Source organism: Aotus nancymaae, unplaced genomic scaffold (genome assembly GCF_030222135.1).
Source record: "Aotus nancymaae isolate 86718 unplaced genomic scaffold, 86718_ANA_hifiasm-v0.15.2.pri h1tg000003l, whole genome shotgun sequence".
NCBI lineage: Eukaryota > Metazoa > Chordata > Mammalia > Primates > Aotidae > Aotus > Aotus nancymaae.
In genome coordinates, this window is record NW_026988414.1 from 7,582,503 (window position 1) to 7,596,307 (window position 13,805).

Below are 13,805 nucleotides of genomic sequence, written 5' to 3' on the forward strand. Positions count from 1 at the left end.
CATCTGTAAAGTGGGGCCATAACGCTTGGTCCCTGGGGACTACGGGCTCCCTGAGGACAGGCTCTGGGTCTGTCTCTTGATTGTGCTTTCCTAGTGCCTGCCACATTCAAGGTGCCCAGGGCGATCACGAGATCCTGCACATAGAACGGCTGGGTCTGAGCCCAGAATGTTGAGTGTTCTCAGGGACTGTTGGTTGTTACTGTGTTATTTGGGAACTGAGGCACAGAGAGCCTGATGGCTCCTCTGAGGTCACACAGCCGAATCCAGAGTAGAAGTGGTGGCTTCACTGGTGAGTTGGGCTTGGTAGCACTGCCAGGGATGAATTGGGACTGTGTCCAGGACCCGGGGAGGGCCTGCTGAGATGGGCTGCAGTCCCAGAGTCAGCAGGCATGCTGGGCAGGGAGGCCAAGCAGGGGTGTCTGAGTGCTGGGGATCTGGGCTGCCCTCCACACCCCTCGAGATGCAGAGACTGCCCCCATCCCGGCCGGCTGACTCCTGCGCGCTATGCCCGGGCCACCTGGAGGCTCTTGGTCGCCCTCTTCTGGACTCTGGATGCCTCTGTAGGGCCACCTCCAGAGGCCATAAGAGGAAAAACAATGTCCCCTCCTCAGCTCAGTCTGGGCGTGAATGATAGATACCAAAGAAACCCAGGTAGGAAGAGAAAGACCCCTCAAGCAAACCGAGGTCACAGGTCATTTCTACAATGGCTTCCCTAGCTCCCTGTGCTGTGCCAGAGGCCCTGGCTTCTTTCTTTCTTTTTTTTTTTTTAGTGAGACAGTCTCACTTTGTTGCCCAGGCTGGAGTTCAGTAGTGCAATCTCAGCTTACTGCAACCTCTGTCTCCCAGGTTCAAGCAATCCTCTCACCTCAGCCTCCCAAGTACCTGGGATTACAGGAGTGGGCCACCATACCCGGCTAATTTTTGTATTTTTAGTAGAGACAAGGTTTCACCATGTTGGCCAGGCTGGTCTCGTGATCCGCCCACCTCAGCCTCCCAAAGTGCTGGGATTACAGACATGAGCCACCACGCCTTGCCCACATTTCCAATTTTTATGAGGACACTAGTCCTGTTGGAATAGGGCCTACTGACCTCATTTTTTAACTTGATTACCTGTGTAATATCAAATTAAATTCAATCTATTTGGAATACCTCCAAGTGAGGTCAGATACTGAGGTATTAGGGGCTAGAACTGCAGAATATGAATTCATCTTCCTCATTTCAACAGGAAACGCAGAGAGGCAATGAAAGGAAATTCAGCCTTTGACAAATGTTTTTAAGCACATAGTTGTGATAGACACTGGTTCTAGGTGCTTGGGATGCCATTCATTCATTTATTCATTTGAACCTAGAACCATGTCTGACGCATAGTAGGTACTCAGTAAGTATTTATTGAGTGAATAAATGAATTCGTTCCACAGTCATTCAGGCTGTAATTTGAGCCAAGTTACTTCACCTCAAGGAGCCCTCAGTTCCCTCAAATGAGTTGAATTACATAATTACCTCTTAGGGTTGTTGACAGGATGAAATAATAACTATAAGAAGCTTCTATACGCTAGGATAGATTTTTTCATATACAATGTTCAATACTCACAGTATCTTTATTAAAATAAAATTCACCAGCTGGGTGTAGCGGCTCATGCCTGTAATCCCAGCACTTTGGGAGGCTGAGGCAGGTGGATCAGTTTGAGACCAGCCTGGCCAATATGGTGAAACCCCATCTCTACTAAAAATACAAAAATTAGCCGGGCGTGGTGGCGCATGCCTGTAATCCCAGCTACTTGGGAGGCTGAGGCAGGAGAATCACTTGCACCCAGGAGGTAAAGGTGGCAGTGAACAGAGATCATGCCACTGTACTCCAGCCTAGGCAATAGAGGGAGATTCATTCTCAAAAAACCAAACTAAACTAAAATAAAAAAATGAAATAAAATAAAAGTCAGCTAACATAGAAGTCATCATTTTAACCATTTTAAAGTGTGCAACTCAGTGGTTTTTATTGTATTGGTAATATTGTGCAATCAATACCACTATGTAATTCCAGAACATTTTCATCATCTTCCAAAAACTCTGCACTCACTAAACAGTCTCTCCCCATTCTCTCCTCCCCTAACCCCTAGCGACCACACATCTACTTTTTGTCTCAGTGGATGTGCCTATTAAAAACACTTCACATACATGAAATGATACACTATGTGGTCTTCTGTGTCTGGCTTCTTTCCCTTAGTGTATTTCTGAGGTCCATCCCTGTTGTAGTGTATATCTGTGCTTCAGACCTTTTTATGGCTGAATAAGATTTCATTGTATGGATTTACCATGTTGAGTTTATCCATTCTTCAGTGGATGGGCATTTGGGTTGTTTCCACTATTTGGCTATTGTGAATAATGACTCCTTTTTTTTATTTGTTTTGTTTTTTGAGAATGGATCTCACTCTGTCACCCAGATTGGAGTGCAGTGGCACAATCTCTGCTCACTGAAACCGCCGCCTCCCAGGTTGAAGTGATTCTCCTGCCTCAGCCTCCGAAGTAGCTGGGACTACAGGCATGTGGCACCATACCAGGCTAATTTTTTGCATTTTTAGTAAAGACAGGGTTTCACCATGTTATCCAGGATGGTCTTGATCTCCTGACCTTGTGATCCACCCGCCTCAGCCTCCCAAAGTGCTGGGATTACAGGCTTGAGCCTCCATGCCCAGCAAATGAGACCCCTTATAAGAAGCTTCTATATCCTAGGATAGATGTTCTAAATGTACAGTGTTTTGATGCAGGGCAGGTGAGCCCCAAAGTGGGGCTTAGCCCACAAGGGTTCTTGGCTTTGCCCAGGAAAGAATTCAAGGGCAAGTTGGAGGCAGAAGAAAACAGCTTTACTGAAGTGGGGGTGTTAGAGCTTCATGACTGCTCCTGCACAGCAGGGCTAGCCCCTTAGGCAGAGGGTAGCAGGTCAGGGCAGTTTTGCAGTTGTATATATACCCACTTTTAATTACATGCAGATTAAGGGGCGATTTATGCAGGCATTTCTAGAGAAGGGTTAGTAACTTTTGGGTCATGGTGCCATTGCCATGGAAAGGGTGGTAACTCACGAATGTTGCCATGGCAACAGTAGACTGACTTGGCCCACTGGTGGGGGAGTCTTACGGAAGGCAGCTTCTGCCCAGACCCTGTTTTAGCTAGTTCTTAATTTGGTGAGGTATCTCAGCTCTATCTCTGAATGGAGTCCTGCCTTCTACCTCACCTTTGTGTAGACGTTTTTGTGAATACACGTCTTCAGCCCTCTCGGGTGCATAGCTAAGAAGGTACTACTTTTGGGGGAACTGCCAAATTGTTTCCCGGAGCAGCCACACCATTTTGCATTCCCACCAGCCCTGTATGAGGGTTCCAATTTCTCCACACTGTTGCAACCCTTGTGCTTTTCTGTCTTTTTGTTTATGGCCATCCTAGTGGGTGTGAAGTGGGAATCTCACTGTGGTCGTGCTTTGCATTCACCTGATGACTAGTGGTGTTGAGCCTCTTTTCACAGGCTTATGGCCATTCCACAGCTGCCTTTTAAGCTAGGTGTAATCTCCATCTGATAGTGGAGGAAACAAGAGAGTTTGAAGAGTTGAAGAGAGTTGAAGAGACTTGCTTAATGCAAGGAGGTGGTGGGGCTGTGCCTGGGACTTGGGTGTGTTCGTCTCCGAAGCACCGCAGAACCGAATTAACTGTAGAAGCAGGTCCAGTCTGAGCGGCAGGAGACCTGATCTCTAGTACGTTCACCTTGGATAAGTTCTTTACCGGTTCCGGGTGTTACTTTCTCCTCCATGCCACTTGGGGCGATATACTTCAAACATCCCTGTCCTCTCTAGGAACTAGAATCGCTTAAGATCAATCGCTCCAGTGCGGTGTTTGCCCCGCCCCTTTAGCGCCAGTCGCCTGCGACGCCGGAAGTGCCCGCTCTTTTTATTTGCGCCCGCCCCCGGCCCGGAAGTACTTTCTTGGGAAGATGGCGGCTGTGTCGGTGTGTGCTCCACCGGTTGGAGGCTTCTCTTTTGATAACTGCCGCAGGTGCGGCCTTACCTGGGGCTTGGTTCAGGGAGGGAGTAAGAGTGGGGTGCTCGGGTGGGAGCTGGGCCGCGGCCTGATTCGAAAAGCCTGAGGGAAGGGTGGATGGCGGGGCCTGTGGCCCGCGGCCCGTGTGACTCAGGGGAATCGGCCTGAGCGTGGGTTTCTCCTGAAGCGGTGTCTGCGCTCCCACCTTTCCAGCGCTCTCGGCCACCGTTTATCTCCGTTTCCTTAGTCACGTCACGGCCCCTCACTGAGGCTGTCATCGCTGGAAAACGGGACAGCAGTGCTGATGGTGGGAGGATTCGTTAAACAGATAGGCGTCAAAGCAAGTAACAGCTTTCCTGAGTTCTCTGTTATGCAGGCAGTGCTGCGCGATGTGGTCCTGCACTTCAACACTTGATTCTCTTATTTGCTCTCAGGAATGCCGTGTTGGAAGCCGATTTTGCAAAGAAGGGGTACAAACTTCCAAAGGCCCGAAAAACTGGCACGACCATCGCCGGGGTGGTGTATAAGGTAAGCCGAGTCAGGCTGAGAGCAGCAGTGACTGAACCGGTAACAGGAATCGGAACACTTGGCTTCCTCTGTCTGTCCCGGCTCGGTCCGGAAAGGCAGATACCATAGAATACATGAGGAGATCGTTTTTGGAGTGACTGCTTTTGTCAGGTTTTGTGTACTTCTCAACAGTTTATATTCTTTCCTCTCTTTGCTGAGGCTCGTTTTGTTTTGTTTTAACAGGTCAGTTAGCTTCTTAACTACTAGTTTAGGAAGCCTAAGTATGTAATGGGAGATGACGAGATTTGGGGTCAGACAGATCTGTTTCACCTTTGAGCTCTATAATGCTGCTTCCAGCTTGGGGCAGCTCGCTCTCCTTCTCACAGGGACACCTTCAGATGCGTCAAATGGAGATAATAACTCCTGCCTTAAATTGTTGTAAAGGTCAAAAGGGTTAATGATTACCACCTGTACAGATGAAGCGCGGCATGTTTTAAAAGAAAATTGACAGTGACGGCTGTTTTAATGGAAAGATTTCTGAGTCTTAATCCAAGTGTTTTCCACATTAGCTCTGATTTGCAAGGAATTCACCAGACACCTGAGCCTCACTTAAAAATAGGAATAATTCTTACCTACTCAGGCTTCAACTAGTAGTGTTTACTAAGAAACCTTTTCTTAAATCCTGAAAGTGTAGCACAGTATTTTTGGTAGTTTTGGCTGGTGTTATGAGATGGCTATTTTAATGGAAAGAGTTCTGAATCTTAATCCAGGTGTTTTCCAGATCAGCTCTCATTTGCAAGGAATTCACCAGACACCTGAGCCTCACTTGAAAATGGGAATAATTCTTACCTACTCAGGATTCAACTAGTAGTAGCATTTACTAAGAAACCCTTTTTTTAAATCCTGAGAGTGTAGCACAATACTTTTGGTAGGAGTTTTGGCTGGCGTTATGAGATTAGGGGACATGACATGGCCAACATAGTTTTCCCTAAAGTAGAATGGAGAGCTGTGGTTGTTTTATATATGTAAAATTGTTTTGAAACTTTTTTTAAAAAATAGGATGGCATAGTTCTTGGAGCAGATACAAGAGCAACGGAAGGGATGGTTGTTGCTGACAAGAACTGTTCAAAAATACACTTCATATCTCCTAATATTTAGTAAGTATTGGTTCGTTTGAATAGCTCTGATATTTTCAAACATGTCAGGGCTAAAAATTGACCTCATTGCATGCTCCTCACTAACATCTGTCGTTCAGTCTGTGTTTTCAATCTCTCTTAAATGGCATTTCCATCCACCTGTGACCTAAGCTAGTCATCTTCAAGTCCTCTCTTTGCTTCAGTCTCCAGTTGAATTGGTAGCCAGTTTTGCCTTTTCTGTGCCCCTTGAATCCATTCCCTCCTATCCTTTCCTTTGATAAGGCTATAGTTTGAGTTCCTTTGTCTTTTTCTTTTTTTCAAACGTTAACTTGAACCAGAGAGATTCTTTTTTTCTTAGCTGGACTATGGCAGTTATCATTTAATTGGCCTCTCTTTTCCATCCTATTTTTGACTTCTGCCATATTGAATCTTGTAAAACATAGATCTGATTACATTCCTTTCTTAAAAAGCTTCTCAAGAGACTTGTCACATTTCCACACTACTTTTAGGATAAAAAGCAAAATTCTATGGCCTCGCACAGTCTCAAGAAAGCTTACCCTTCAAGCCTCTTTTTCAGTTGCCATCACCTTGTGCTCCTATTACAACTGAACTGTTCCTACTTTCCTCATGTCCCCATTCTCTTTTCCCTCATCTTCAAGCTGTTCTGCCTTTGCTTACGTGAGGTTCGATTTAGAAACTCTTCCTTCCCTGTTTGTAGAGTGTTTTTATTCTAGCTCAGATGTAACCTTTTCTTTTGCAACATTTCTTTTTTTTTTTTTCTTTTGGAGAGATGTGGTCTCACTATGGTTGCCCAGGCTGTTCTTGATCTCCTGGCCTTAAGTAATCCTTCCACTTGTGTCTCACAAAGTGCTGGGATTACAGGCATGAGCCGCCCTGCCCAGCCTGAAACCTTTTTTTAATGATCAGAATAAATTGCTTTGTCCTCTGGTTTCCCATAGCATTTTGTACCTGTGCGACTACAATGTATTAAATGATGTATTATAATTTTTGATTCTTGTGTGTCTTCTACTCAACTTTGAAATCGAGCACAAGGACTGTCATATTTTCTTTATTCCCAGTGCTTAGTGTAATTACTGGTATCTGGTAGTAAATACTTGGTAGATGTTGAATTGCAAGACTTTTAACGCACCTTGCTCTTTTGTACAACTTGGATATATTTGTAGGATTAATGAAATGCACCCTCAGGAGCACAGAAATCAGTAATTTCATGTGTTCCATTGGGCCATAGATAATATATTTGCCTATAACTAGATGCGTATTCTAAATTTTCTATTTAAGATGGATTAAACAGAGAAGTTATAGCATAGATATATTCAGAAACATCTCTCTCTGTACCTGGACTTCATGGAAGTTATCCAAGAACCTCTACTTCTAATTGAGCCCTCTGATAATTGGATTTCAGCTACGTTTCTAATTGGATTTTTCAGTTGTTGTGGTGCTGGGACAGCTGCAGACACAGACATGACAACCCAGCTCATTTCTTCCAACTTGGAGCTCCACTCCCTCTCCACTGGCCGTCTTCCCAGAGTTGTGACAGCCAATCGGATGCTGAAGCAGATGCTTTTCAGGTAAGTTTCCAGAATGGGGATTCCTGTTAATATCTTTTTCTCATATCTTAGATTTTTTTTCAGCCAAGGGAAGCCTGGAAAGTAGTGAAAAAGCATCCAGAAATACACATTTTGTTCCAGAAATCAGTTGTTATTGAAGAGCCATTTTAAATGGTTTTTAAAGTGCATTTCAGTTTGTGGGGCCTGATTTTTTTTCATGAGTAAATCGCATGTCACCAGTTGAGTCATTTCCTGAAGCATGGGGATATTACTGGATAGGAGAAACTCTTTTGCTCATAGTAAGAAAGTTACAGCTGGAGGACCTATGAATTTGTCTCGTGAAACTGCTCTGTCCTCCCCGTAAACACAAACCCAAATGATTGTCTCCCCTCTCCCCCACCCCCTTTAGGGGCAAAATAACAATGAAATAAAAAGTGGCATTTATAACTGGATGTGAGTGGGTATGATAATATTAACCAACTTTTATCTACCTCTTACTCTGTTCCAGGACCTGTGCTAAAGTGCTTTATGCACCATCTTGTCCTTTTAACTCTGAAATAGGGGCTATTAGCATCTCCTATTTGTAAGTGAACAAATTGAAGTTAAAGAGGTGTAGTAACTTGCCTGACCTGACCTTCATTCTCTGCTAACTCTCAGCTCATATTAGTAGTTTTGTTTCTCTTTCTCCTCCAATAATTACATCATCACTTTATGTCTGTATGGGTCTTGGCAGTTTTCAAAGTGCATTTTCTCATTTGTTTCTCATAAGAGAGGCAGTGTTTATAGCAGAAATAGCCTGGGCATTTAGTCTTAGTTTGGAATACTGGCTTCTCCTTTTGGGACATGCCTTACCTTTAACAAATTCTTTCCTTTTTCCTCCTATGTAGAATGGATATCATGATACCTGCCCCTAGCGGGGTTGTTGTGAGAATTAAAGGGGAGCATGGATAGACAGTAAAGATTTTAAACTGGTGGCTCATAGACCATCAGCTTGTAGAGAAATTTATTTGGGTCATATATATATATATTTTAAATAGTGGCTAATAACGGGGAGATTTGAATTAAAAGTCTAGATTTCAGCTGGGCATGGTGGCTCATACCTGTAATCCCAGCACTTTGGAAGGCCAAGGCAGGCGGATCACCTGAGGTCAGGAGTCTGTGACCAGCCTGGCCAACATGGTGAAACCCCGTCTCTACCAAAAATACAAAACTAAGCCGGGCACGGTGGCGCACGCCTGTAGTCCCAGCTAATCAGCAGGCTGAGGCAGGAGAATCATTTGAACCCAGGAGGCGGAGGTTGCAGTGAGCCGAGATCACACCACTGCGCTCTAGCCTGGGTGACAGAACAAGACTCTGTCTCAAAAAAAAAAAAGTCTAGATTTCTGTCTTTTGAAAACATTTAGAAACACATGGCAGTAAACTCATGGAACTCAGTGGTGGACGTTGCCTTAGAAGTGGGAGTGGGTGCTCTGTCACGTTCTCTGCCCGGCTCACTTCACTGTTTCCTTCAGGGCTCTGGCCTCCTGAGAATTTGCAAGTCCTCATCACTGTGTCTAGCCTGGCCCCTAGGTTTTTAATAGTGTGTATGAGGTTTAGTGTAGCCCAGTAGCAAGGCCAAGGGCTACAAGTAGTATAGTTCCCATTCCACAAATGAGACTGAGGCCTAGAGCCGTATGGGTAAGAAGCCTAGCCCACCCAATTGCTGCTTTGTGTTTGTGTAGATATCATTATTCTGATCCACGAGAATTATTGCTAGCCGAATTCTTCCAGTACAGTGTGAGTAGAACTTGTTAAAGCACGCCTATTGATGAGATTTCTGAAGACATTTGTGGATTTTAATTTTAAATATAAAGCTCCCTCTGGTGGCTTGCTTGCTACATTATATATAAGACTTTTTTGAAAACTTTTTTTTTGCACAGTGTAACATAATCTATGTAATACAGTAATCTATGTAATAAAGGCAATTTTTAAGCTTGTAAAATTGCCACAAATTCCTTGTAATGTCATGTAAAACAATTAGCAAAATAATTTAGCAAATGTTTCCGTTAATCACTTTAGAATGTTCTAAAGTCTCTTTTTCCAATGTTTTGTCATTTTTTAGTTTAAGATACTTTGTAAAAGTTAAATTTTACCAGATTTTGAGAGGAACATTTAAAAATAGAAACCAGCATAATAGTTACAGTCTTTTATGCCCTCTTACATTTTTTTACATAAAATGAGAGTGGTATAACGAAAGAGTGTAGGATTTCACTTTAGAACTTTGGTTCACCTCCCACCTACAGCACTGATCACCGTGTGAATTTGGGTGATTCACCTTGTCTCCGTAGCTAGTTTTCCATCTCAGTAAAATGACGATAATAGTTTCTGTCTTTCTGACTTTTCAGGAGGAAAGGAATAAGGAAGCTAGGCTATGACCTTGCATACTACAGAGCCTACTGCCTAGTTAGAGCCCCATAAAATTCAGTCTGAAAAGGAGTGCAAGGTATTCTTGGTATTACTGAACTTTTTTTTTTTTTCTGAATGGCCCATTTTCTTGTATGTGAGTCAGTGAGAAAATAATAAACAAAAGTGGACATCTTTTCCCTTACTTAAGCACCGCCTTTATCTTACACGTATGCTAGCTAGATGTTGATGTAAGTAATATTTGTTCTGTGAGCATGGAACCTCCTTGTTGAGTTTAATAAAAATGTTAGTGAAATGCTGTTCTATGTTCTGGAAACTATTACTTGAATGTGTAGAAGCTCTTATATTGTAACTTTTTTCCTGATAAACATAATGTACATTTATTGTAGAAAATTTGGGAAATACTGAAAAGCTCAAAGAACAAAATAAAAATTTTGCCTTTCAGGGAGCATCACTCTTGGTTTGGTGTATATTATTCCAGTCTTTCGTCTTTTTAAGTTCTTCCCTTCCTCTCTTCCTTCTATATTACTAGTACATGTTCATGGTAAAAATGAAACTGGAAGATAGAAACAGAATATAAAAAACTACCTGGATTCCTGCCACCCACAAGCAGTTAGTGCTAAGAGATGATTACCCTTCAAGGTTTTAAAAATATGTTCAGTAATATTTTTAAAAAATGGGATTATAGTTCTGATTATAATAGAGCCTAATATTTTCACCTAACAGTGCATCTTGAATGGTTTCTATACCAGGGCATTTCAAAATGAAAATACCTGTTTTTAAAATTATAAGGAATAATATAATTGTAAAAAAATGTAGACACCAGAAACCTGGATAGAAGGAAGTAAATGCCACCTGATGTTCTGTCACTTAGACACATAGACTGTAAATTTTTGAAGATCTATTTTTTCCATACCTTTTGTTCTGGGCATGTATCCTTGTATGTGCGCATTTAAAAGAATGAACTATTACTGTATGTGTTGTTTTGTAATTTCCGCTATTCACTAATAGTATCTTATGAATATGGTTCCTGTCTGTAGAAGAGTTTTGTTTTTTCTCTTGAGTCCATAGAGAAGTTCCGAATACTTGTAACTCTCCTGAAATCAGAAAAAATGTTTGCATGTACTCTTATGGGGGAAAATTTCCACAATTTTAGTTAGTTTTTAAGAGGGCTCTGTGTCATAATTTTTTGGTGGTATCATTGTATCCATTCTGTGGCTGTGTTACAACTTAACCAATTTTTGAACATTAATGATATTGCCCATTTTAAGGTATTTAAGATATTATTAGGTATTTTGTGAACGTTTTGGAACATAGAACCTTTGAGTGCTTGTGTGATTAATTCCTTAGACTATAGAATAAATTGCCCAGAAGTAGAATTGTTGGTTCAAAGTTTTGCACATTTAACATTTTGATAGATGTTGCCAAAGCTCTCCCTTGACAAGCATCGTACTACCATCAGCAGAGCAGGAGAAAATGTAGTATGATGGTTAATTTTATTTTAGACAGGGTCTCTTTCTGTTTCCCAGGCTGGAGTGCAGTGGCATGATCATGGCTCACTTAAAGATGATGCATGACGGATGACTTGAGCCTTAAAATTCTAGGCTCAAGTCATCCGCTTACCTCAGCCTCCTGAGTAGCTAGGACTGTAGGCCCATGCCGCCGTGCTTGGCTAATTTTTTGTTGTGTTTGTTTCTTAAAATTTTTTGTAGATGATGTCTTACTATGTTGCTTAGGCCGGTCTCAAAATCTTGACCCCAAGTAATCCTCCTTCCATGACCTCCCTAAGTGTTGGGATTACAGGTGTGGGCCACCACACTTGGCTTAGCATGAGTTTTAATGATTGTGTAATGTTCTGTTGTACAGCTGGATCAGTTTAGCCATTTCTCCCTCTGGCTGTTTTCACGTTTTTAGTCATAAACTGCTGTTGTTAACCTCCCTGTGCATTCATTTCTGTATATTTGTCTGTTTATGTCCCTGGAATAGAGTACTGGTAGTAAAATTTCTGGATCAATAAATTATTGAAATTTTAATAGTTACAATAATTTGCCAAAACATCTTGATTCATTTAAAGGCACCTACCAGTGTATATTTTAGCTTAGAAGGCAATTAGCTGATTACCATTGATTTTGTTTAAACACCCCGTTCAATAGACAGCTGGTATAGTGGAAGAGGTACTGGACTAGTTGGGGGTGGTGGGACTGGCAATTGTGGCTTCTCTTCTTGGAGCCCTTGGCCCTAGCCTGACCCTGCTGCTAGCTTGTGTGGCCTTGGACCAGTTTCCTCCCTTGTCTAGGGCTCTGTTCTCTTTTTAAGGCTACTTCTAAAATCCTTTCCTAGGAAGTTCTTGAAGTTTTTACTTATAAATGGAAGGTTCTTTTTGAAATAACAATTTGGCAATCAAGGAACAGGGGAAGTATTGGACCACTGTTCTGTTTACTTAGAGCACTTCTGGATGTACAGCTATGTCTCAGACAGTCTGAAGTTCAGACTTTGATGCTTGTATTAGTTTATCAGTTTTAATAATTACATCATTTGGCAAATTCAGTACGTGTTGGTTATGCTTTTCTTCCCAAACAGCTAAAGGCTCACAGTGCATAACTTTAAATCCAGCATGTTTATCTAGCACAGCAATTCTCACATTAAAAAACTGTACCAAATACAGGAAAATGAATCTATAGAAATGGAAAAAAGGGGTCCAAAGGAACAAATATGTGCACAATTAAACGGAGCTGGGGTGGGCGGAAAATATATTCCTCCGATGTTCCTGAAGAAGTGTAAGTTTATCCTGTGTGTAGTAGCATTGGTTTCTTAGGCTATCATGGAGTTATTTTAATACTCACTTTCCTGAATGATGAAATACTTTTTTTCTTGATATAAGTTCATATGTGTGCTTATAATGTGGGTTTATTCAAAGGTAAAGGTGTTTTGACATGAGCCATTTTTCTGTTTGGGCTGTGGTGAGGTTGATAATTTTTTTTTTTTTTTTTTGAAAGAAAGAAAAAGAATAAAGAGGAGGAAAAAGGAAGAGAAAGAGAGAGAGAGAATAGGAGTATTGCTTTCTTGCCCAGGCTAGAATGCAGTTTAGTAATGGGTATTGAAAACCTCTTTTATACCAATAATTATACTTGATGTAAACAGGAAGGAATAAGGGAAGAAAATAACAAACGAGCAGCCAACCGATATTTCATTTAAACCTATGAAATGCTATGCAATTACTGAGGAGTGATTTACTTCCAATTATGTAGTCACTTATGGAATAGGTGTGAGGTGGTAATGTATGTTTTATGTATTTGAAGTGGAGAGTTCTATAAATGTTTATTAAGTTTACTTGTTCCGGGTCTGAGTTCAAGTCCTGGATGTCCTTGTTAATTTTCTGTCTCGTTGATCTATAAAATCGTTAGCTCTTCTTGTTACATTGATCCTTTTGCCATTATGTAATGTCCTTCTTTGCCTCTTTTGCTCTTTGTTACTTTAAAGTCTACTTTATCAGAAGCAAGAATTGCATCTCCTGCTTTTTATTTGTTTATTTTTACTCTGATTGGTTGATAAATCTTCCTCCTCCTCTTTGTTTTGAGTCTTTGTGTATCGTTGCATGTGAGATGGGTCTGGATGCAGCATAGCAATGGGTTTTGGCTTTTTATCCAATTAGAATATATATAACTTTAATACTGGCATTTGATGCTAGCTGGCTGTTTTGCCCGTTAGTTAGTGTAAATTTTTCGTTGTGTTAATGTTCTTTTCTTTTTGATATATTTTTGGAAAGGCTAATATTGGTTGTTCCTTTATATGTATAGTGCTTCTTTCAGAAGCTCTTGTAAAGCAGGCCTGGTGGTGGTGAACTCTCTAAGTACTTGTTTGTTCGCAAAGGATTTAATTTTTCCTTCAATTATAAAGCTTAGTTTGGCTGGATAGGAAATTCTGGGTTGAAAGTTCTTTTCTTTAAGGATGTTAAATATTGGTCCCCACTCTTTTCTGGCTTGTAGGGTTTCTGCTGAGAGATCTGCTGTAAGTCTGATGGGTTTCCCTTTATGGGTAACCTGACCTTTCTCTCTGGCTGCCCTTAGTGTTTTCTCCTTCATTTCAACCCTAATAAATCTGGCAATTATGTGCCTTGGGGTTGGTCTTCTTGAAGAATATCTTTGTGGTGTTCTCTGTATTACCTGGAGTT

General features: G+C 41.6%; 1 protein-coding gene across 1 annotated transcript in view; it reads left to right on the top strand.

The window, feature by feature from the left end:
* Positions 1 to 3,957: 3,957 nt before the first annotated feature.
* Positions 3,958 to 13,805, top strand: part of PSMB7 (proteasome 20S subunit beta 7) — a 63,325-nt gene continuing 53,477 nt past the window's right edge. Inside the window, exons 1-4 of the mRNA XM_012458164.2 lie at positions 3,958 to 4,035; positions 4,455 to 4,548; positions 5,587 to 5,684; positions 7,112 to 7,252. Coding sequence (XP_012313587.1) covers positions 3,974 to 4,035; positions 4,455 to 4,548; positions 5,587 to 5,684; positions 7,112 to 7,252 — 395 coding nt within the window. The 5' untranslated portion in view covers positions 3,958 to 3,973. The remainder of the gene's footprint in view (positions 4,036 to 4,454; positions 4,549 to 5,586; positions 5,685 to 7,111; positions 7,253 to 13,805) is intronic.